The following is a 23149-nucleotide window of genomic DNA, read 5'->3' as shown; positions in this document are numbered from 1 at the left end:
GAGAATTCAGTGGGAATCTAACATCAACCATTTTGACCTGTATCTTAAAACATTTGCACATTTGTATCATGGTTATTAGGGATGGGACAAGATCTTGTGACATAAAATTGCCATAAGATCGTGCACGCATAAGAAAAATGATCTCACTTTACATTCGGATAAGACAAAAAAAACATGTGGGTGAGTTACATCTCTTACAGATCCAAAAAGCAATACTAAAATGGAGAAAAAATATGAAATCAAATAAATACAAAATTGTGAGGCCAAAACAGGAAACTGAATCGCAAAAATTATATATTAGAAATGATATTAAAATCTCATCTTGCCTCGTATCTCGTCTCGTCCTGTGGAAATTGTGTCTCGTCCCATCCCTAATAGTTATATAGAGTCGTGCATGTATATTTCTTTTGTGTTTTAGCTTTTTTTCTCCATTATTTCACAAACTTTCACCAATAAGAAAGAAAAAAATATATTAACAAAAGTGTATATTTTATTCAATATTTCCATGTGCAAACAAGTATACAAAAATATATTGACATGTTCTGATCATAAAACATAATCATAGTAATAAAAAAATGCAGACCTTTTCCATTGTGGGCAGTTGGAGAAAAGTGGACTGACTAATATTTGTTATTTACGGACTTATTTATCTGACACTTGGCTTGACTCAAAATAATGTGTCAAATAAACTTAAAGGTGCAGTGTGTAACTTTATCAGAGTATGGTAGGGTGACCAAATTTTCAAAATCAAAAACTGGGATTGGTAGTTGGTAATAATAAAATTGTGAATCGAGGGCGTAATTAAGCAAAACTGTTCTGCACTCATCTCATTCATGACATGTGAGCCAGTATAGTCACATTTTCTTTGTGGTTTGGTCGTTTTTAAGCTTTTCTGTATTTTACCGAAACAAATGACACTTTATGCCTCTTTTTTACTGTTGGCATATATCAAATTGGTAAAAATAGGGACACCTGGGACTAGGGGTGTAACGATATCCAAGTCTCATGATACGATATCATCACAGTATGAACCTCACGGTACGATATCTTCTGCGATATCGTGGGAAATCTCACGATATGGTGGGGAGGCTCACGATGCAACAATATCCAAATCTCTCAGTACAATATTTTCACGATATACATCTCAGAGTACGATATTTATTACGATATTTTGTCGAGGCTAACAAAACTATATATAAATATGCTACTTTTTCATCGTAAAATGCCTTAACATGACTTAATCCAAAGAACTAAGACGTAATAGTGCTCAAGAATTTCTTCTTGTAGTCTACACTGTAATGGAGCAAAGGATCATGGTCTGTGTAGTTCTGTCTTTTTTTTTTTTTAGCTGTTGCTGCACCATAACTCTTAATTTAAGCAAAGATGTAATTCGATATATTGTGATGGTCCATGATATTATTGTGAGACTTTTGACAATACAATATCACAATATTTCGGTTATTGTTACATCCCTACCTGGGACATTTCTTGTATAAAACTGGGACAAATCATTGGTTCTGGATAAATCTACTGGGACAGGGGACACAGGGCTCAAAACTGGGACTGCCTGGTGTAAATATGGATATCTGGTCACCCTAGCATAGACCTGGGCATTGTACAGCTCCTGTTTAAGCTCATTTGAATCACAAAATAAACATATTTTATCATAAGACCTCATGCATGGACTAAAGCTGCATTGTTTTAATTTTAGAGGTGTTTTTTTATGCCATTTTCTGTAAAGCAACCTCACTTTTTCATTGTTTAGTCATAACATAAACTCTTGTCATAAACCAGCTTGCCAAAACTATGCTATTTACTGCTTTTTATGAAGAAATACAATTCATATTTTGTAGAATTGAGTTAAACATTTTGACCTGGTCCTCCAGAATATTTTTCGTTTCTGATGTGGCCCCCATGGGAAAATAATTGCCCACCCCTGCCCTAGCGTATGGTCACCTGCTTGTCTCCAGGACGATGCTATTGCTTTGGATTTTTCACTATATGGCATTAATCTAATTTCCATGGAGACAATCAGATGACGTCACCAAAATTCTTTCATTTTAACACAAGTGGAAGAGCTTTATATTTTTGCAGTCTTTCGCCATCCAATGTTATCTTAATTCTTCAGTCCACTCTTCTCCCACTCCCCTAAATTTACATCAGTAAACTAAACTAAACTAGCTTTTGATACTTTGCAGCTGATGTCATCAACACTCCCTGAGGATGGTGAAGCTAACTGAGGGCACTGCTCTGTCTGAATCCCCGTTACTCAAGTTAGACTTTACTCTGAGCTTTGTCTGTTTTGTACACAATCTGACCATGAAAACTGATTTAGCTGGAACTACAGCTGGTTTGTGCTGTTAAACAAGACTTCAAATAATGTCACAGTCACATGCCAACAGTTTTTCAGTTAGTCACTTTCACTGTTTGTTGAAAATAAAACAACTATGAATGCTGGTATTGATCACAGGCTCCTGAAAATGTTCCCTCAAGTTTTCAGACAATCTTAAAACTTTTCTGGCAGTGTTTCCTAACCATAGTATCTGCTGAATTATCCACCATAGACACACATGCCGAACCCCCCAGCATCAGTGCCAAGTATCAAATGAAAACAGTTTGTACATTTCTTCTTCTACTCTTTCGGCCTGTCTCTCTCGCCGTCCCTCCCTCTGCCTCTCCGTAGGGTCGCGATGGCCACAGCCTCGTCGAAGCACATGCTCTGGGGGCTGTGTCTGGCGTTCTCCTCCCCCTCTCTCCACCTCTCCGCCCCCGCCCTTGACGCCATATTTAAATGCTCCTCCACCTCCGCTCCGTGGCTCAACCTCTCCTCTCGGGCCCTTTCCCTTTGCTGCTGTTGTTGGCGTAGCTTTAGGGCCGTCAGCTTGCAGTGCTGCGGTTTCGGCGGGACGATCGGTACTGCTTTCACTTGATAAACTTTTGGTAATTTTGAGGTTACAACTTTGCTTCCGACGCTTTGCACAGAATGGAGTTCCTTGTCCAGAGGTTTTTCGGTTTGAGATACATTTTGTGGTGTTTCGCCAGTTTTTTCTACTATGTCTTGGTGACTTTGCGCTTCAAAATGTCCATCTTCAAGTTTGATATTTGCTTCAGATTTGTCCTTTCGCATAACAATTGTCTCATTTTCAGCACTATTTACACCTGAATCCAATACACCTTTGGTCTCGCCATTATCCGTTGCCTTTTCTATGTCTTTTGCTTGTGTTTCTATATCCTCAATCACTTCACTTCTACCGCTAATCATTTCCTCCATTATAACCAAAATATTATCAAGCTTTTCAATAGTTTCTTGTTTTCCAATTTCATTGTCAAAAATATCTTCATCATCAGATTGTTCTTGTAGCATATTTACAACACTGTCACCACCGTCCAGTTCAGGTGGTACTATTTGTTCTGTATCTTGACAAACTTCCTGTTTCGCTGGCTCAAAATGGCCGCCTGTGATTTCCTCTTCTTCCTGAAACAGTGGATTGTAAAAGGTAATGTGCTTCTCATCTGCGCGCTCCATTTGCTGGTAAAGTACGTGGTCCACTTGGTCAATGCCTTCATCAACAGGAGTGGGTTCCTCTGTGCTGCTATCTGCTGGTTCAATGCTGCAACAGAAGAGCAAAAATAAACAAGATTATAATATATGAAAACTTTTACTTTTTATATTTCCAAACAATTAAAAAAACATACTACATTTAATTTAAGTATTGTATTGTTATTGTCAAGTATCGTGCATTCATTTTCATAGGCTCAATGACAAACTTTAAAGACTTTGTGATTCAGACAAAGCCATTGTATCCTTGGGCAAGACACTTCAGAATCAGCATGGATGAATTATTATATTAATGCTGCATTTGTGTGATCCTCGGGAAGTCATGATGTCACTGCTCTGTGCACATGAACCAAAATCAGCTGATTTGTCAGTTTACCGACAATTTAACACATTTGAGCTCTTTGACTGAAGGTTTTTACATTCAGGGGTTTCAGGGGAAAGACTCAAGACTACAACTGTTTAATGTTAACAAGCTTAAGTAAACAAATGTTAAGTTTAGTTTTGAGAAGGTAAACGGAACCAATGAATCACGCTGGTGATTTTACTGATGGTGACTACAAAATGCTAGCCTCATTCATCAGCCGGTTTTACTTCGTTTCACTTTGTACAAACCGTCTGACCTCGCAGTGTTAGAATTTGTTTGCTCGACGGTAGGTGGGCACTTTTTATCATTTAACCAATCGCTGCTATTTGGTCATGACGTATGTAATGAGTCGCTAACAGGGCTAACTGGTATATTAAGCTTTTCCCAAATCCCGTAGGAAGAAGGGAAATAACGTCTTTCCTCTTGATGAAATTTACCAAACATTCTCTTTATTCCGGCTTTAAATCCTCGATCTCGGGAATTGTTAACAACACAGAATGTATGGCTCTTCGTTGATTGGCTGGTGCCCGAACTTGCACTTCTGGGGTTTTTGCAAACCGTCTATTGTATTCTGATTCCTGACCTAGTCGCTGGAGAGAAATGAAATTGGGCAGAGGCACTAGGTGGTGCCAGCCTGGCTAACAAAACCCAGATTTCTAAGATAAAAGTACATGAACGCAGAAAAGTCAAAATCCTGTCATCTCTGAATCCTGACTTCCCGAGGACCACATGAACGCAGCATAGTGTGTATTATGTAGCTCGTTTTTGTTTTCAGCAATGGTATTCCACAAGGCACTGTTCTTGCCCCATTTCTTTTCATCTCATACACCACTTTTGTTATTACTTTTGTTTGCCTATATTAGCCATACTTTTGTTTTAATGCATTTGATTTAATTCCATCATTTTAATGTTTAAATTATGCTCTGTAAGGCTTCCTTGAGGGCTCTAAAAGGTACTCACATTGACCACTCCACCAACCGTGAAATCCCTATTGAATAAAGATATAAAATAATAATAATAAAAAACAACTCACCTTGTAACTCTTGCATCTATTTCCTGAAAATGGTCTTGTTCCTGTGTTTTCTCTTCATTTGCAACCACTTCCTGTTTACACTGCATTTCCAAATCTTCTAATTTATCTGAACCATCCATTGTGTCTTCCTGCATTACCACACTTTCACTTTCAGCCTGCAAGTCCTCATTCGCTGGTTCATGAGTTTGATATAGCGCCTCTTGAATTACATTTCCTGTTTTGTCCTTTGTATTTTTTGAACTCTGTCTGTCTTGGTTTCTTTCCTCAAATTCTGCATGTTTTTCAGTTGACTCCAGTTCATCTTTGTGGATCACTACAGTTTCACTTCCTATATCGTGCAAGTCCTCATCTGTTGATTCATGAGTTTGATTTTTGATTTCCTCCTCCACGAAAATCTCATCTTTTTGGTCATCCTCGAGTTGCATTTCCGTATTTGGCAAATTATCTAGAAAGATATTGGATGATAAGATGTTTTCGTCAATTTCTTTGACCAAAATCTCATCTTGAAGACTTTTTGAAGCTTCCGATACCTTTTGTTGTGTATCTTCCAAGTTTGCATCAGCTAAGTTCTGGCCTTGTATTTCCGTGTTTGTCAAATCATTTAGAAAGAAATCACAAGGTAAACTTTTCACAAACATATTCCCATCATCTTCTTGGACCAAAATCTCATCTTGAATACTTCGTGAAGTTTCTCCAACCAATACATTTTGCTCTATATCTTCCAAGCTTGCACCATCTAATTTTTGGTCCTCCTTGAGTTGTATTTCTGTATTTGTCAAGTTATTTAGAAATAAATCAGACTCTTCATTTTTCCCAAATGTATTTTCATCCTCCCTTTTAACCAAAATCTGATCTTGAATACTTTGTGAAGCTTCTCCAACCATTACATTTTGCTCTGTATCCTCCAAGATTGCACCATCTAATTTTCCGTCCTCCTCAAGTTGTATTTCCGTATTTGTCAAATTATTTAGAAAGAAATCAGACGGTAAACTTTTCACAAACATATTTTCATCATCGTCGTCTTCTTCATCACTACTGCTGACATATTCCTGATCGTCGCTCATATCGTCGTCTTCGGAGCTGCACCCATCTGGACACGGGCCCGGTGAGGTGATGTAGGGCAGGCTCAGGGATTTGGTGTGGCGATGGTAAAGGTCTGTCGTGAGGTGACGGGGCGGGCTCATGTGTGTGGGAGGGGCTACGGGGGAAGTGGGAGAGACTGTGGCAAGAAGGGAAGGGCTTAACGGCATAGGACTGTGATGTGATTGGTCCATGGTTTCGTACTCTTCGTCATAGTGTCCCGGAGGCTCCACGGAAAATTCATTAATCTGAAACAAACAAAAATGCATTTAAATACTAGTATATACGTTACAAACCGTTATACTCTTCATTCACCAGTGTTGTTTGCCCACTTAATTAAACTTCCCTATCTCTACTTCCTCATCTGAGTAATATGGGCCCTTTGTATTGACCTTCAAAGTTATCCCAATTTTTTTCTGATTCAGTGTCGTAAACAAATCATTCGTGAGAAATAAAGATTTAAATGAGGCTAAATACAGACCTGGTTGGACACGCTGCAGTCCATGATGCTGCAGTCCATCTGGTCCAGGAATTCAAAGTTGTCCTGCACGTATCCAGACAGAGTGAGGTCGTCCACTTCTGTAGAGTTTAAAACCTCTTCTGGATCAAACGCGGAGGCTTCTGCAGCGTCTGGTTTTGGTTCATCGTGATGGTGGTGGTGATGTCCTTTCGTCCCCCCCTTCATATCTGCGGAGAGGAAATGATCAATGTCTAAAATGCAGTCCAAACATAAAATCGAGAAGTACTGTTTTGCTAAAATGGTTGTACTAAAGAGTAACTTTTCTCGTGGAGGGTAAGCAAACAGCTTGTGTCCAGAAGTGGACAAGTTGTGGACACAAGCTGGAGAAGTTATCCAACCCAATTTATTTATATAGCACGTTTCATGAACAAAACCAATATAACAAAAAGTTATATTGCTTTTGCTTTGCCTAGAATGTTCCACAATCCAGCATTACATTTCTATCCCCCAGGAGTTAATCAGGTAGAGCCACCAGATCTATGGACAGGTAACCCCACTCATTAACTGATGTACACTGATGTAAAAACATAGTTCTAATTTAGTCTGGGTTTTGTCCTGGTCTAGTCCTGGTTTATACCTGGTCTAGCCCTGGTTTAGTACCTGGTTGAGTCCGGTTGAGTCCTGGTTTAGTCCTGATTTAATCTTGGTTAAGTCTGGATTTAGTTCAGCATGAGTCTTGGTTTATACCTGGTCTAGTTCTGGTTTAGTGCCAGGTTTAGTCTGGGTATAGTCCAGGTTTAGTCCAGGTTTAGTCCTGGTTTAGTCCCTGGTTGAGTCCTGGTTTAGTACTAGGTTTAGTCCAGGTTTAGTCCAGGTTTAGTCCTGGTTTAGTACCTGGTTGAGTTATGGTTGCATCCTGGTTTAGTCCTGGTTTAGTCTGGGTTAAGTCTTAATTCAGTTTGGCTTTAGTCCTGGTTTAGTACCAGGTTTAGCCCGGGTTTAGTACCTGTTTTAGTCCTGGTTTAGTCCATGTTTAGTCCTGGCTTAGTTCCTGGTTTAGTCCTGTTTAATCCTGGTTTATTCCTGGTCTAATTCTGGTGTAGTACCTGGTTTAGTACCTGGTTTAGTATGTGGTTGAGTCCTGGTTTAGTCCTGGTTTAGTTTTGGTTTAGTCCTGGTTTAGTTTTGGTTTAGTCCTAGTGGATTCTTACTTGAGCATTGTGAGTAAACTTTGTAACTTCACACTGGTAATGTTACTGTCTAAAGGGAAGTTGTAGTAATACTTCATCTTTGTGAGCAACATCGCTGAGCTACTCTTCAGATCAGAAAATAGTGTCTTCTGGGCCCTTTAAATGTTAAAGTAGAAAAATCGTTCTACCCAAAGTTTGCAGGTGACTTACCCATGTATTCATCATCTTGGTTTTCATCTTTCTCTTGTTCTTCTGAGTTTGATGCTTCACTTTTTGTTCTTTTTGTGATCGTTGGCTCCTCTTCCCACTGACGCTGTCTTCTCTCCATCTCCTCTCCATCCTTTCCTCCTCTCTCCTTTTTCTCTCTCTCCTCTTTCTCTCCTCCATCCTCACTATTTTCCAATCCAGTCTTTCCATCCACTTCCTCGTCCTCTTCCTCCTTTTTCTCCACCTCGCTTCCTTTCCTTTCACTTTTTACATCTCCTTGCTCCCTGTCCCTCCCTCTGTGTATAACCCGATCAGCCCCTCCTCCTTGCAGAACTCCGAACGCCAAATTTGAAGTGATGTGCAGAGGGACAGTGACCATGGTCGGGCCCGTTATGTGCATGGCGATCCTGCGTCCTGCTTTGGTCGAGAGTCCTGGAGATCTGGTCTGGACGGCTTCTGAAGGAGGTGTTAGTCCTTCAGGATCTAAGGCTGTGTAGGTGCCCTGAGTCCCGGTACTGACCAGCCCGGTGCCCCTGCGGTAGGTGACGGCGTACATGCTGCCTCCCTGCGGTGAGGAGGAGGGGGCGGGGTCGGGCTGGGCCATTGGCTGTGGTTGGGGGATGGAGAGGTGAGTGGAGGGAGGCCGTGGGGAGCGTTTGGGGTCTGGAGAAAGAAGAGATCATTGTTAGAGACAAAAATGTGATCGGTAGCTGTTTGTTTTTATTCATACTTCTGCTTTTTGTTATTATATTAGTTGTGAAGTGTGAATTCCCTTGTGGATTGATAAAGTTTTTTTAAAGGCCGCCACACACTACAGGATTTTTCAGTCTTAAACAGTTTTTAAATGCATGACAAAAAGCGCACCCCACAGACACGAGGAGAATTCTATGAGATTTTAAATCGCAAAGACTGCAGCGGGTTACGTCTGCTGACCACAGGATATAAAGGTGTGAGCGCAGTTACATCAGCTGTTTCCTGTCTACAGTAAAACCACTTGCTCTGAGACTGTTCAAAAGATCAGAGCACAGCACTTTTAGTTTAGATACAAGTCAAAATTGTTGTTATTATTTGTGAAATGTGGTGCAATATTTCAGATACATGATTTTTAAAGCATAAAAGATTGGCGGTAAAGTCCAAAGGAAGTAGAGTGACTATTACTAATCTGCAGCTTTACCTCGATCCGTGCTCTGTGTGGATGTAAACAGACACACATGAAGAACTACTCTCACCTTTTTACTTTTAAAGAACGCCTCAAACTGGATTCACAGCCTGGTTTTGTGGACTAGGTGTCATTATTTGCAAAGGACAATTTCTATGGATAATATGGATGAGAAGCTGCAGTCTAAATTTACCACTTTACAAGAAGTGAGGAATAAAGTCTTCTCATTATTTTCACTATATCCAGAGTTTGTAACTTGCGTCCGTCACTCCTCTGCCCCTGACGCTCTGTTATATTGGCTGTTGCTGTAGCATTGCTGATGTTTGGTGGTTATGATCTGACAGAGCAGCTCAGAGTCACACTGACACCACACACACACACACACACACACACGAGGAGCACAGTGGTTTCAAAATCGTACACTAAGACAAAAAGTCGGATCACACCTCCCGGAACTCAGGGAGAAACAAATCGCAGCCAAAATCAGGCAAATTCTCTAATAGTGTGTGTCGGCCTTAAGTCAAAGTAGGGTGTTCAGGTTCTATACTCTATAAAGAAGTGGACAAAGGAAGAGCATCATCATCCACAGTGTTTAACCCCAGTCAAATGAAGCTCATTGAGGCTCGCAGTTGTAGCGGAGCCAGTTTCCACATTTGGAATTGTGACCACGAGTACCATAGCAACCAAAGAACCAATGCAGAGTGAAGATGTTGAAGTTTGACTGCCGGCACCTCAAAAACCTCAGGATCATGTGGAGCAGGTTAATATGAACATTTTAAGACCAAAATGAGGAGCCTGAGAGCAGCAGTTACAGAAAGAGGGGTGACATTATTTCAGTAGAAATTGATTTAGAGCCAGAGTTGATGGAACCAGAAGCGCGACAATGCTCACATTCTATTTGGGACGCAGCGGCTAGCGGGTTAGCTACGTCCATTTATATATAAAGCCTATAGCCTTATATACTAACTGCGAGAGCTTTATTGTTTTCGAAAGAAATATCCAACAAATGCTTCAAGTTCTTACAACCAACAACAATCACATCTTTATGATTTAAAGGGACAGTCCGGAATTTTGGACATAGAACCTCATTTCCTAATTAGTCAGAGTGTTGAAGATGTGTGGAGACACTTTTTAAAATATTCCATCCAGTCCTTGTATTTGCAGAGGTCGCTGGTGCTAGGCTAGTGCATGTCAATGGCCATAGTTAGCCTGTCACTAAAAACAGTCTTACCCACTCCACAAAACACCCAAAGAAAATCTATTATTACACCAGACTGTCCATGTAAATGTCTGTGTTGATAGAATAATTTTAGAAGTAAATCCAAAATTGCATTTGAAGTATTTATGTCTGAGCAGCAGCAGTGAGTTGTACTTCCTGATAGAAAGCTTGGCAGCGGCGGACTGTATCACCTAGCACCTATCTTACTGATAAAGTAAAATTCTGCTGCTGCTGAGAAAATAGTCCCTCAACATACAACGATTCATGCGATGCAAGGTCAGTTTTATTTCAAACATTATTCTATCAACACAGACATTGCAACCCTAGCCCTCTCTTATTTATCTGAACTGACAGAGAAAACTCAGAATTTTGTGGATAGAAACATTTATCTTAAGAAAAGCATCATACCGTTATTGGAGGGAGAGCTGAGAGAGTCCATACTTCGCGCCGACCTCAAGGTGGGATGTTCTTTTTCTGAAAAATAAGTTAAAAATGGGATCAGAAAACGACTCACAGACGTCAATGCTTTGTCAAGAATGTTCCGCAGTATGGCATTCAATGTATCTTCATGTAAACAAGCAGGACATATAAGTTACTGGTCAGGTCTGTGGAGAAGCAACCCCAGTCACGGTAAGAATGCATGTTTTTGAAGGTTTTACATAAATTAAAATAAAAACAGTTGAGCTGACTAAATACAGGACATATATTTATAGCCATAACTGTGTACAATTCAAAGAAATACTATAATGTCTCCATGGAAACAAGCAGATGACATAAAAAGGGCCAAGTTACTGGTCAGAGCTGTGGAGAGACGTCCCTACTCACAGTAAGAATGCAAGTTTTTCAAGGTATTATAGATATTAACATAAAAGTGGTTGTGTTTAATAATACAAGACATATGTTTAATGCCATACTGTGGACAATTCCAGGAAAGGCTGTAACATCTCCATGGAGACAAGCAGCTCTCCAGCCAGTCTGCAGAAAAGTCACACAGTGCATCTTTAAAGCGTCTGTACCTTTTGTGGAGTGTTTGTGTTTTCTTCGAGTCTCGGTTATTCGTCCTCCGATGTTAAAAATGGACATCCACTTCCTGCCCTTCAGAGACCCTTTCCTCCTGGAACACAGACACAGTAACATTATTGATAAATGTGTTACAAAGACAATCTAGAACTCTTTTTCTAAGGGATGACTACAAATACAGGACCAAAACTAAACCAAGACTAACACGGAACTAGACCAAGAGACAGAAACCCGTCAAAAGCAGAATAATTATTATTTTTTTCTTTACATGTGATTAAGTACAATATAGAAGCAGCTCTTAGTGTCAAAATGAGGCCACTTTGTTCTGTCTGCATCTTATTCAAACATATTTTTATGGTCCATGAACCAGGAAGTAACTGTGGTGCGTAGTTTGCATGCTAGTTGTTGCTAGCGTGGCAATGACGCCCACTCTGCAAATTCTTTGAGCTGGCCAAGAGTTTAAAACTTACATCAAGTTATTCATCTTACTTTATTATGTACTTACTAGTAACAAATTACTACTTAATAAATTAAAATCATATTTTATGTTGATTTATGTTGTTTCAGAAATTAAACCTGTCCTCTACATTTACTGATTCATCACCAATTATAACTGTTGAAAAATGTAAATATCTTGGTTTATGGCTTGACCCATCACTCTCATTCAGTGCCCACATGCAAACTATTACAAACACAATTTCACACTGATTAAAATTATTTTACCAATCCATCAATTGTTTTAGCTTTTCTGTTAGGAAAAAGATTACCAAAAATGTTATTCTCCGCTGTCCCTTCAGAACTCACTCACTTTAAATGCATTCATCTCAGTTATCCTGAATATCCCAAACAGTATTTAATTCCATTCAGATCCTACAGTTTACGCAACGCAGAACAGATTTTTTGTTGTTGTCCCAAGAGTCAAAAAACAAATAGGAAAAAACTAACTTAAATATAAAGCTCCTTTGATTGGAACAATCTTTCCTCATCGATTCGAGCATTAACTTCTGTCCCTTCAATTAAAAATGCTCTGGTACAACATTTACATAACTTGTGTAATTGTTTTTGATCATCTTGTTGAATTTTGTTGTTCATATTGTTGCATTTTGTGACTATATTTGAACTCTGTCTGAGTTTTTGCTCAAATTAGATTTATTCTGTGTCTAACAGTCAAGTGTGAGTCTGTGTGTGTGTGTGAGTCTGTGTGTGTGTGTGTGTGTGTGTGTGTGTGTGTGTGTGTGTGTGTGTGTGTGTGTGTGTGTGTGTGCGTGTGTGTGTGTGTGTGTGTGTGTGTGCGTGTGTGTGTGTGTGGTTGTATATTTTATTGTTTTGTTTTTTCTATCTTTATTTGAATGTATGTAGCCTCCTGTCTGCTCTACTGTATCTGTCTTCTGTTGTTGTAACTATGACGACCGCCTTGAAAATGGGATGGCGAGACTCTTAATCCTCCAAACAAATACAAACAAATCCTCCAAACTAGTTTGCTGTCTCAAACTAGTTCTGGGATGCTTCATTTCTAGTCTAGAGGTAGTTTATTTTAAGATAACTTGCCAAGTAAAATGATTTTGCTGCATGGATAGATCATTTCATTACTTTTAAGTCATTTTCTGATAGATTTATATCTTAAATTTTGGCCAAGCTTTTTTGCAGTGCAGTTTCCGCTTTGGCCTCTGAAAGTTGTGAAACTCACTATAACACAGTGAATAATTAGGACGTTAGGAATGTGTGACATATGAAAAACATTTAAAAATAATTAGTTTGTTTTTAAGACAGCAAAAATCAGGTGTGTTTAATTTTTTTTAACTCTATAAAACATGAATTGACTAATATATTAATAATATATTGGTATAAATGTTGATTTCCTCACTTGTCAGTGCCCTCGATGATTGAGTGATAGGGTCGTATGGGCAGAGGACCGTCTCCAGGACTCAGGTTGCCGATGTTCACCGTCGGTTGTGACTTGAAGAACAGCTCATCCTGATTGACCAGGAGAGATGGAGAGGGGAGGGACTTCCTTCTCTCAGTCGACACACCTGAAACACACGGCACCTTTATGTATGAGGAGCATTAAAGTGCTCATTAAAGGGCTGTTTTCTGATCTATGCTCTGATGTAGTTTCCTCATCACAAACAGACCTGGAGTTGTGTTTTGTTTCTTTCACACATGTTTAACACACAAACCCTGCAGATTTAGGCTAAGCTCCACCTTGTGATGGTGATGTGATCATGTGGTAATACAGGAAATGCTCCACTGCGTTTTTAAAGTCCATACACCTTCACTGGATGATTTCAGCCCTGGAATCTTCAATCTCTACTGAACTAAAAATAAAAGGAGCCCTTAACGTGAAAACTGCCACCACTTCATGACATCACAACATGGAACAGAGAATTTTGAGCTTTGGAAATGTATTGCAAAGGAGAAATTCAATTTGTCAGCTGACTCATCCAAGCTGCTTCCTCAGTTGTGGTTAGACGCTGGTGGACACTGTCTTATATCTGCCTGAAGGGAGGAGCTAACTACACTGAAACTACTCTGAAACTAACACATCTACCTGTTATTTATTTATTTTGCACATATAACATAACAAAAAGCGCCAGAAGAGGCAAAAAACCCAAAAGGGCTTATATTAAAGCCTCCACCTTATGAATACATTAAAAATTGAACATTATCGCTGTGCATAAACATTTAAACACCACACATTACATTTAATTAAACACCATGGATTAAATTAATTTGATTCAAACATGGATTAAAACACAATGAAACATCCACAATTGAACGATTATCAAACATCACCATGAAATATCAAACATTTCTTCTCTTTTTAAACAATGCCTCTGATGTGCCATGACTAACCAGATGTGAAAACTGGCTCCTGAATTTACAGCGTCTGTATCGCAGACAAAACTGAGCTCTTGATGTGACACATTTTGGAACATGAAAATGATCATTTTGACGAGTTTTGCATCTATGAAGCTTTGCACTGTTGACAAGTAGGTATGAATTTCTCCTTTTGCAATGGAGTCTACCTGGACGACTGAGGGATTTTACACACATCTTCAGAACAACTTTGGAGATGACGACAAACAATAAAGAGTTACTCAAACATGAAACAAAACACAGCTCCAGGTCTGTTTTTGAGGAGGTCACAGGAGTCTAGTCTGCTTAATATATGATTTTAAAGGAGGGGTTAATAATAGAAAAGTGTGAGTAAACATCACAGCAGCAGCAGAATAATGAATGACTAAACCCTGGAACAACAGAAATCTGCATTTTAACAGTGTTTATTTTAGTTTTCCACATCTGTGTTAAATATGATGGCCCTGGTAAATGTTGTGATGTTCCTGTCTCTCCTCAAGGCAGGGTTCACACTTAAGGAGGAAACAAGGAGTTGAAGAGGTGAGTGAACAGAAATGGGACACACCCCAAGTTGTACGAATGTGACTCTCTATGCAGAAGAGAAAAGAGGTGGGACTTCACACCTGTCAATCATCACTAAGAAATGATAGATTAAAAAAAAAAAAACTGAAATAGAGTGAGAAACTGAAGGGTGTGGGTGAAAAAAGATGCAGATAAGAGAAATGTTGATGGAAAGATATTTTTGTAAAAGTAAATCTAGAACTTTTTCTCAAGGGTCCTCCACCTGCTTGTCTCCATGGGGTTGTTATTGCTTTTCATAGAATGTTCCACAGTATGGCATTAAACATATGTATCTCCATGGAAACAAGCAGCAGGAGACAGTCACTGTAAGAACGAATGTTTTTTAAGGTATTTCTGAGCAATAAAATCACCTGCATTTGAATAGTTAAAAAGTTAAAGGTTTAACTATGAAACGATTTCTACTGTGTCAGCCACCTCCTTGTCTCCATGGCGATGTCATTGCGTTGCTTAATATTTTCCACAGTATGGCATTAAACTTATCTATCTCCCTTTTGGTGCCACCAGGTCAAGTTATGGGTCAGATCTTGTTTATCAAGGTTTTTAGAGTAATACAATAAACTGTAATTGAATAATAGTTTCATTCTATACTGCGGAACATTCCGGGTAAAGCAACAGTACTGTATTTCCATGTAGTTAAGCAGATGGCAGACCCAGAACCAGCAAAAAAGTTACATAGTGCACTTTTAATACTGATTTTAGCTGCTATTACGTGATCCCCACTGCAAAAAATAGGACTAAACTGGAACTAAACCAAGATTAGACCAGAACCAAACTCGGACTCAAACCCATCCTTAAATCAGCGACTCTCTTACGGCTCAGATCCAGACTCAGAGACTGACCTGGTTCAGGAAACAGCTGAGGGACGTGGGTGAGGATGAACTCCACTACGATGGACTGGACCCGGACCTCCATGAACGCCGCTGTGCCGTTAAACCCAGACACCTCGATCTCCTTCGACCTGTGCACGAGAATATGAAGAAGAAAATATGAAAACGAAAAATAGTGATAAAATACATACACATTAAGAGATAGCAATTAGAAACTTCTAAATATCAGGAAACAAAACATCACTTTTCATAATGTAATATATTCCTCTATAACATGATAACAAAGGACTTTAGCTGCAGATTAGTATTATGATATGTTGAGAGGAAATTGGGCAAAAACTGTTGAGAAAAGGAGTTTAGGAGTTTTCCTGTAGTGTCTTAAAACAATATGTCTGGTTTTATTATTAAACAGTGCACTGACCGGAGCAGGTTCGGGGCCCAGACGATGGCCAGGTTTCTCGAGTGCATGTTTGTCTCTGAGGCGAAAGAAGCCACTCGAACCAAGTGACGCATCAAGAACTCCAATGTCCTGAAGAGAGAGAACAGGTCAGAGGTCAAAGGTCAGTATCACACAATGCGTTAAACTAGAGCTTAGTATTGCTGGGAATCACAATTCAAACTGTTACATAATACGAGGATCACAATGTAATAATATCAGTATTCTGCCATGATAATAGGTGGGTCGCAAGAAATTTTTTTGGGGGTCGCCTTGTCACGATTTACATGTAGGTCTGCAAAATACACTTCTGACACATGAGAGAGCGAGTGACTGTTTTGTTCCAGTATTGCTGGTTCAATTGAATGTTGAAAAGGAAAAGAAATGCAATAAATTTTATGTCCAAATAGGCGACTTATGGATCCTTTTATTGCTGCTTCAATGACTGTTTTTCATTGTTTAAAACTTGAGTAATACTAATTGTTCAGAGACACGATCACTCAGTCAACAATAAAATATCCTCATTAATGTTCAGTAATGGTCAAATCCAAGTTTATTTTGTGATTTAGGAATAATGTCTATTGACTTGGGTCATGAAGGTTTGTGACTTTTCAAATATGGGTCCAAAGGAAAAAAGTTTGGAAACACTGTTGTACTGCATGTCTCTGTTTGAAGGGGACTGTTGTAAGTACATTTTTACAGCAGTATTTCTTTGTTAAACCACTAAAGGCACATTCTGTTCATGAAAAACACTTGATTTAAACTTTTAATCCAAATATGACGACTCTTTACTTTCTCTGATTAAACTACAAAGCTGTTGTTCACTGATGATGGTGATAAAACAGATTCTGATTCAACAGGATGAGAGGATTTAAAGCCCCCACCCTCTGACATTATGACTATTATATTCTTTTATGGAATGTCCCATTCACCTGTAGTGAGGAGGGGGCAGTTCTTTGAGCACGTCTCTGATCTTCACCAGTCTCGCCTCCTCCAGCTGGAGCGCCACAGCCTCCTGTGTAAACATTTCAACATGATTTAAACATTATAAACACACAGTCAGAATAATAACTGAGGTGTGTGTGGTGTGAGGGACTGACGGCGAACTTGTCGTAGAGCTGGTAGGTGAGCAGGGGGTTGGGCAGTTCTCTGAAGTAGGCCTTACACAGAGAGCTCACACAGTGGATGTCCTGGAGATAAGTGTCTTTATTCATGTCCGGAGAGGACTCACTCTCAAACTCCGACCTGAAACACAAAACAATATCACCATTCACATACACTTTAGAACAGTGTGTGAAGTGGTTCAATCCCCCTTCCAACCTGTGCCCATACTGTTGTTGTGTCATTGGGCAGCACACTCCTAGCCAGGCTGGCGCCACCTAGTGCTTCCGCTCAATTTAATTTCTCTCCAGCGACTAGGTCAGGAATCGGAATACACTAGATGGTTTGCAAGAATCCCGGAAGTTGTAGACAGTGCACTGGCCAATCAGAGAAGAGCTGTGAAGCCATGACGTCAAACTCAAGTGTCTGTCTGGGTTCCTTTTGTGGTACAGCACAACAGTAAACAAAGTGGTCGAGATGGATGTAGACGAAGCCAGACATTCTGTGTTGGCAACGATTTCCAAGATCGAGGATTTAAAGCCGGAACAAAGAGAATCAATTTTATCAAGGGGAAAGACGTTATTGTCCTTCTTCCTACGGGATTTGGCGCATTACATACATCACGACCAAATAGCAAGCGATTGGTTAAATCAAAAAAGTACTCGCCTACCGCTGAGTGAACGAATCCTAATGTTGCGAGGTTAGATGGTTTCCACAAAGTGAAACCGGCTGATGAATCAGGCTAGGACACTCCACCTATCTGTGTATGAATGTGGTGTGTGTGTGTGTGTGTGAGTGCTGGTGATGTTCGAAGGGGACAGTGGCAAATATTTGCAACCTCACATCCATCACTCTGCCCCAGGGTACACACAAGGCATTGTGGCTGAAGTGTCTTGCCTAAGGACACAACTGCAGTTTGCACATAGCCACTGCTGCCTCAAAGCAGCACCTGGAATTCCCAGTGGTCTCCCATCTCCCGCTGTGTAGTGTGTAAATGTAACTGTTGCGTGTTCCTGTTTACATGAGAGGTGAATGTGTAATTGTGGTTGATTTTGTCCCACCTGAGCTTCTGTATGTTGGAGGAGACCCCTGACAATCTGTAGATCCCGTCCACGATGCCATGACTCTCCACAAACTCACTGCAGCTCCTCAGCACCACAGGGACTGAAGGACACCAGGGTTAGGGTTACACTCCAGACACATTTGAATCCAGACAGAACTACTACTTGCTTACATTTAGTTGAGTAACACTTTTAAGAAATGTTACTTTGCAAACTACTTTTCTAGCTGCATACTTTTACTTCTACTTGAGTATATTATAATATTATAATATTATAATATTTTTATTGAAGTAACAGTACTCTTGGCTACTCTTCCCACTGTGAGTAAATTTACAAGGGAAAAAAGCTTTATGTGACAATATGAAATGATCTGAACATTTATTAAATATTGGAGATGTAACGATATCCAAATCTCTCGGTACAATATTTTCACAATATGCATCTCATGGTACGATATTTATTACGATATTTTGAAAAGGCTAATATAACTTTTTTGCTTTTAAAATACCTTGACAAGATTTGGTGCAAATCGTTACTGTCACAATCCCAAGAATTCAAGAATTCAATTCATTCAACATATTTCTTCATCTTGTCTGCACTGAAATGCATCATGGGATATGTAGTTCTTTATGTTTATAAGCTGTTGCAACTATAAAATCATGCATTTAAGCAAAGGAACTTGTGATTGGATATATTGCCCATGATATTATTGTGTCTTTTTAAGATACGATATCACGATATTTTGGTTTTTATGGCATCCCTATCAGATAAATATAATAGATAATAGTAAATGTAAGAGTAAAAAAGTATTTGGGAAAAGTACCACTATTGTACTATCTGATAAAACATTTTAAGCTAATGTAATTTAATGGACAAAACATGAAATAATGAATAATAAAATATGATATTTTCAAAGACACAAAAATGAGACAAACTAAATCATATCTGAAGGAGAGTTGCAAGAAACACAAATGTTCAAATCATTTCATATTGTCACATAAAGTTTTTGTCACTTTAGACTTACTCGCAGTGAGAAGAGGAACCATAACTTAAGTAAGAGTACTGCTACTTCAATTAAAATATTACTCAAGTACCTACCTACCTCTGATTAAACACATACACCTAAGAAATCCATGGTACTATATACTATCAGTGTGTTCTTTGACTCACTCTCTTGGTTGGTGGCCGTGAGGTGCTCCATCAAATCACAGCCAAACACTTTCTCCTTGTTCGCTCCTTTCCTTCGAACTCGTCTCATTTTTGCTTTTTAAATATTCCCCAAATCTTCTTTTCAAAATTTCAAAACTAAAACCTTGAACATTTTATAAACTTGTCTTCACCGAGTCCTCCATTTCCTCCTGTGCGCCTCTGTGCTGACTTCTTGCAGGTTTTTGCTCCTCCCAGATTTATTTTTAGGACATTTTAAGCTTTCACCTACAACAAAAAAACACAAAATGAACTTAAAATTACAATGAGACCATTTCAGTATCAACTTGCCTATAACTTGATTCTCATATATATATTTTTTCAAATCTTGACCACACCCTTAAATTATATCTACTCATATACTTTCAAAACACTCTTTCATAACTACTCCTAAGCCAATTTCAAATATTTTAACACATTTGCAACCAAAATTTTGATAAACAATTGAACCAAAACTTTAATACAAGGCTGTACTGAGAAACTACCAACTGTCAAAGGCAATGCGGTCCATTTTGAAGGTACGGAAGTCAACTAAATACCATACACTGTAAATGTGCAAGCAGTCTACCTTCTCCTATACACTCTGGTAGCGTTCAGAGAGGTATTTTCAAACAATAAAGTGGATTTAAAAGTTGAAATATAGTGGAAATTGTTTTTCGTACCTTAAGTTTGCGAAGTGAAGCTGAATTCACCGATGACGCAACCTGACCACTTCCCTTCTCGACTTCCTGGCTTGTTCACGATGATATGGAAATCACTTCTCTGTATTTGACAAGTGCAGTCTCTATAGCAATACATACAGTACAATAAATGCAGAGGGCAATGGGTACATCTGTGTGCACTTCTCAATGACTAAACGCAGACCAAATCAGCACTAAATCAAGTCTAAACCAGGTCTGGACCAGATTTAATCAGGTGTATAAGTGATGTATAATTTATTACAGGTCAGTGTACAGTGTACAGCGACCTGTGAGTGCGTGTGAGGTGATGAGGGAACTAACAGGTGCAGCCTAACTCTGAACTAACCCAGGACTAAACCAGGTCTAAACTAGAACTAAACTAGGACTAAACCAGGACTAAACCAGGTCTAAACCAGGACTAAACCAGATCTAAACTAGGATTAAATCAGATCTTAACTAGGTCTAAAACAGGACTAAACCAGGTCTTAACTAGGACTAAATCAGGACTAAACTGGGTCTAAACTAGGACTAAACCAGGACTAAACCAGGTCTAAACTAAGATTAAACCAGGTCTAAACCAGGTCTAAACTGGGATTAAACCAGGCCTTAACTAGGACTAAATCAGAACTAAACCAGATCTAAACTAGAAGTAAATTAGGACTAAACCAGGTCTTAACTAGCATTAAATCTGGATTAAACTAGGTCTTAACTAGGTCTAAACCAGGACTAAACCAGGTCTAAACTAGAACTAAACCAGGCCTAAACTAGGATTAAACCAGGTCTTAACCAAGACTAAATCAGGACTAAACCAGATCTAAACTAGACATAAACTAGGACTAAACCAAGTCTGAACTAGAACTCAACTAGGATCAAACCAGGTCTAAACCAGGACTAAACCAGGTCTAAACCAGGACTAAACCAGGTCTAAACCAGGACTAAACCAGGTCTAAACTAGGACTAAACCAGGACTAAACCAGGTCTAAACTAGGACTAAACTAGGCCTAAACCAACCAACCAAATGCAATTTGAACCCTCACCTTGTCAAGTTGCAAAGAAAATTGGTGTATGGGCAAGTCCTTGCCAAGAAAAAAGAAATCTCAAATTTTAGCATGATTGGACCAACGGTTTCCAAGATATTGTAAGTTCCTTTTTTTCACTTTTTTGCATGGTCGCCGAATTTCAAATTGCATTTACTCTGCAACTACTAGTGTGATATAAAAAAAAACAAAGTATCTCCGAAAAGGGGACATCATAAGAAATCCAAATCTGGCAAATCTTATTTTTGCATTTGAGTACTTTTGAGATGACTTACCTTTTGACCTATATTTTGACCTTCAAATTGGCAATAAGGGACACACCCGACCTCAGTGACAACAATTTAGATTTCTTACAATTTCCCCTTTCCAGAGTTACCTCGGTTTTGATATCGGACCAGTAGTTGCTGAGTAAATGCAATTTGAAATTCGACGATCACGCAAAAAAGTGACATCTCGGAAACTGTTGGTACGATCAAATCAAAATTTGAAATTTTGGCTTTTCTGACTATGATTTACCTACATACCAAGTTTCATCAAAATTTGACAAACGAGGGTTTAACTCATTGGGTGAACTGAAGTGGACTGATCCTGAACAAGGTCTAATCTAGGTCTAAACCAGGTCTAAACTAAAACTAAAGTAGGACTAAACCAGGTCTAAACTAGGTCTAAACCAGGACTAAACCAGGTCTAAACTAAAACTAAAGTAGGACTAAAAAAGGTCTAAACTAGGTCTAAACCAGGACTAAACCAGGTCTAAACTAAAACTAAAGTAGGACTAAACCAGGTCTAAACTAGGTCTAAACCAGGACTAAACCAGTCTAAACTAGGTCTAAACTAGGTCTAAACTAAAACTAAAGTAGGACTAAACCAGGTCTAAACTAGGTCTAAACCAGGACTAAACCAGGTCTAAACTAAAACTAAAGTAGGACTAAACCAGGTCTAAACTAGGTCTAAACCAGGACTAAACCAGGTCTAAACTAAGATTAAACCAGGTCTAAACCAGGTCTAAACTAGGATTAAACCAGGCCTTAACTAGGACTAAATCAGAACTAAACCAGGTCTAAACTAGAAGTAAATCAGGACTAAACTAGGTCTTAACTAGGTCTAAACCAGGACTAAACCAGGTCTAAACTAAAACTAAAGTAGGACTAAACCGGGTCTAAACTAGGTCTAAACTAGGACTAAACCAGGTCTAAACTAGGTCTAAACCAGGACTAAACCAGGTCTAAACTAGGTCTCAACTGGTTCGCCTGTATTCAGCCTCACATTTTATTGTGTCCGGTTATGTATTTTAGCGTGTGAGTGTGAGTGTGTGTGTGTGTGTGTGTGTGTGCATGTTTGTGTGTATGTGAGTGTGTGTTTGGGTTGTTTGACTATGTGGGGTTGGGGGTGCGGGGGTTGGGTTGGTGGGTGGGTGGTTGGGTGGTTGGAAATGCGGGACTGTTTTTAATCACTGTAAAGCACTTTGTGTTGCATTTTGTATGAAAAGTGCTTTATAAATAAAGTTTGATTTGATGATTTGATGATAAACCAGGACTAAACCAGGTCTAAACTAGGTCTAAACCAGGACTAAACCAGGTCTAAACTAGGTCTAAACCAGGACTAAACCAGGTCTAAACTAGGTCTAAACTAAAACTAAACTAGGTCTAAACCAGGACTAAACCAGGTCTATCATGAGACTTTCTAACCCAGCTAACAAATGGAGTTGTTCAGCTGTGATTTTTGGACCAAATCAGATTTAAACCAGGATTAAACTGGACAAAAGCAGGACTAAAACAGAACAAAAACAGGAATAAACCAGGCATGTCTAACCCAGAACTAAACCAGGATTTAATCAGATCTAAACCTGAACTAAACTACAACTAAAACTACATCAAACCAGGAGTAAACCAGACTAAACTTGGACAAAACCAGGTCTATCAGTGCATGGGGTCTAGATTATTGAAGAAAACACAAAACTCAGACTTTAGTTAAAAGAAAGTTGTTATTGTATCATCCACACATCAGTCATATACTTACTTCAAACACCATTTTCCACAAATATGTACAAAAATAAGACATATGCAGTTTTT

The 23149-nt window shown here is 39.1% G+C and overlaps 1 protein-coding gene across 1 annotated transcript; it reads right to left on the bottom strand.

Moving 5' to 3' along the window:
- Positions 1–472: 472 nt before the first annotated feature.
- On the bottom strand, positions 473–20114 carry si:dkeyp-68b7.12 (uncharacterized). Its single transcript, XM_020922195.2, has 14 exons — positions 20023–20114; positions 19325–19588; positions 18155–18257; positions 17093–17237; positions 16925–17007; positions 15978–16085; positions 15569–15687; positions 13156–13321; positions 11288–11385; positions 10680–10745; positions 7897–8556; positions 6518–6723; positions 4957–6284; positions 473–3611 (listed from the first exon to the last, which is right to left on the bottom strand). The coding sequence occupies exons 2-14, from the start codon at positions 19410–19412 to the stop codon at positions 2633–2635; spliced, it is 4149 nt and encodes a 1382-aa protein (XP_020777854.2). The 5' UTR covers positions 19413–19588; positions 20023–20114; the 3' UTR covers positions 473–2632.
- Positions 20115–23149: the final 3035 nt, after the last annotated feature.

Source organism: Boleophthalmus pectinirostris, unplaced genomic scaffold, assembly GCF_026225935.1.
Source record: "Boleophthalmus pectinirostris isolate CB_2022bp ecotype Guang Dong unplaced genomic scaffold, ASM2622593v1 HiC_scaffold_16, whole genome shotgun sequence".
In the NCBI taxonomy this organism is placed as follows: Eukaryota; Metazoa; Chordata; class Actinopteri; order Gobiiformes; family Gobiidae; genus Boleophthalmus; species Boleophthalmus pectinirostris.
Note: the sequence above shows the minus strand (reverse complement) of the source record. Positions and strands in the feature narration are given on the sequence as shown.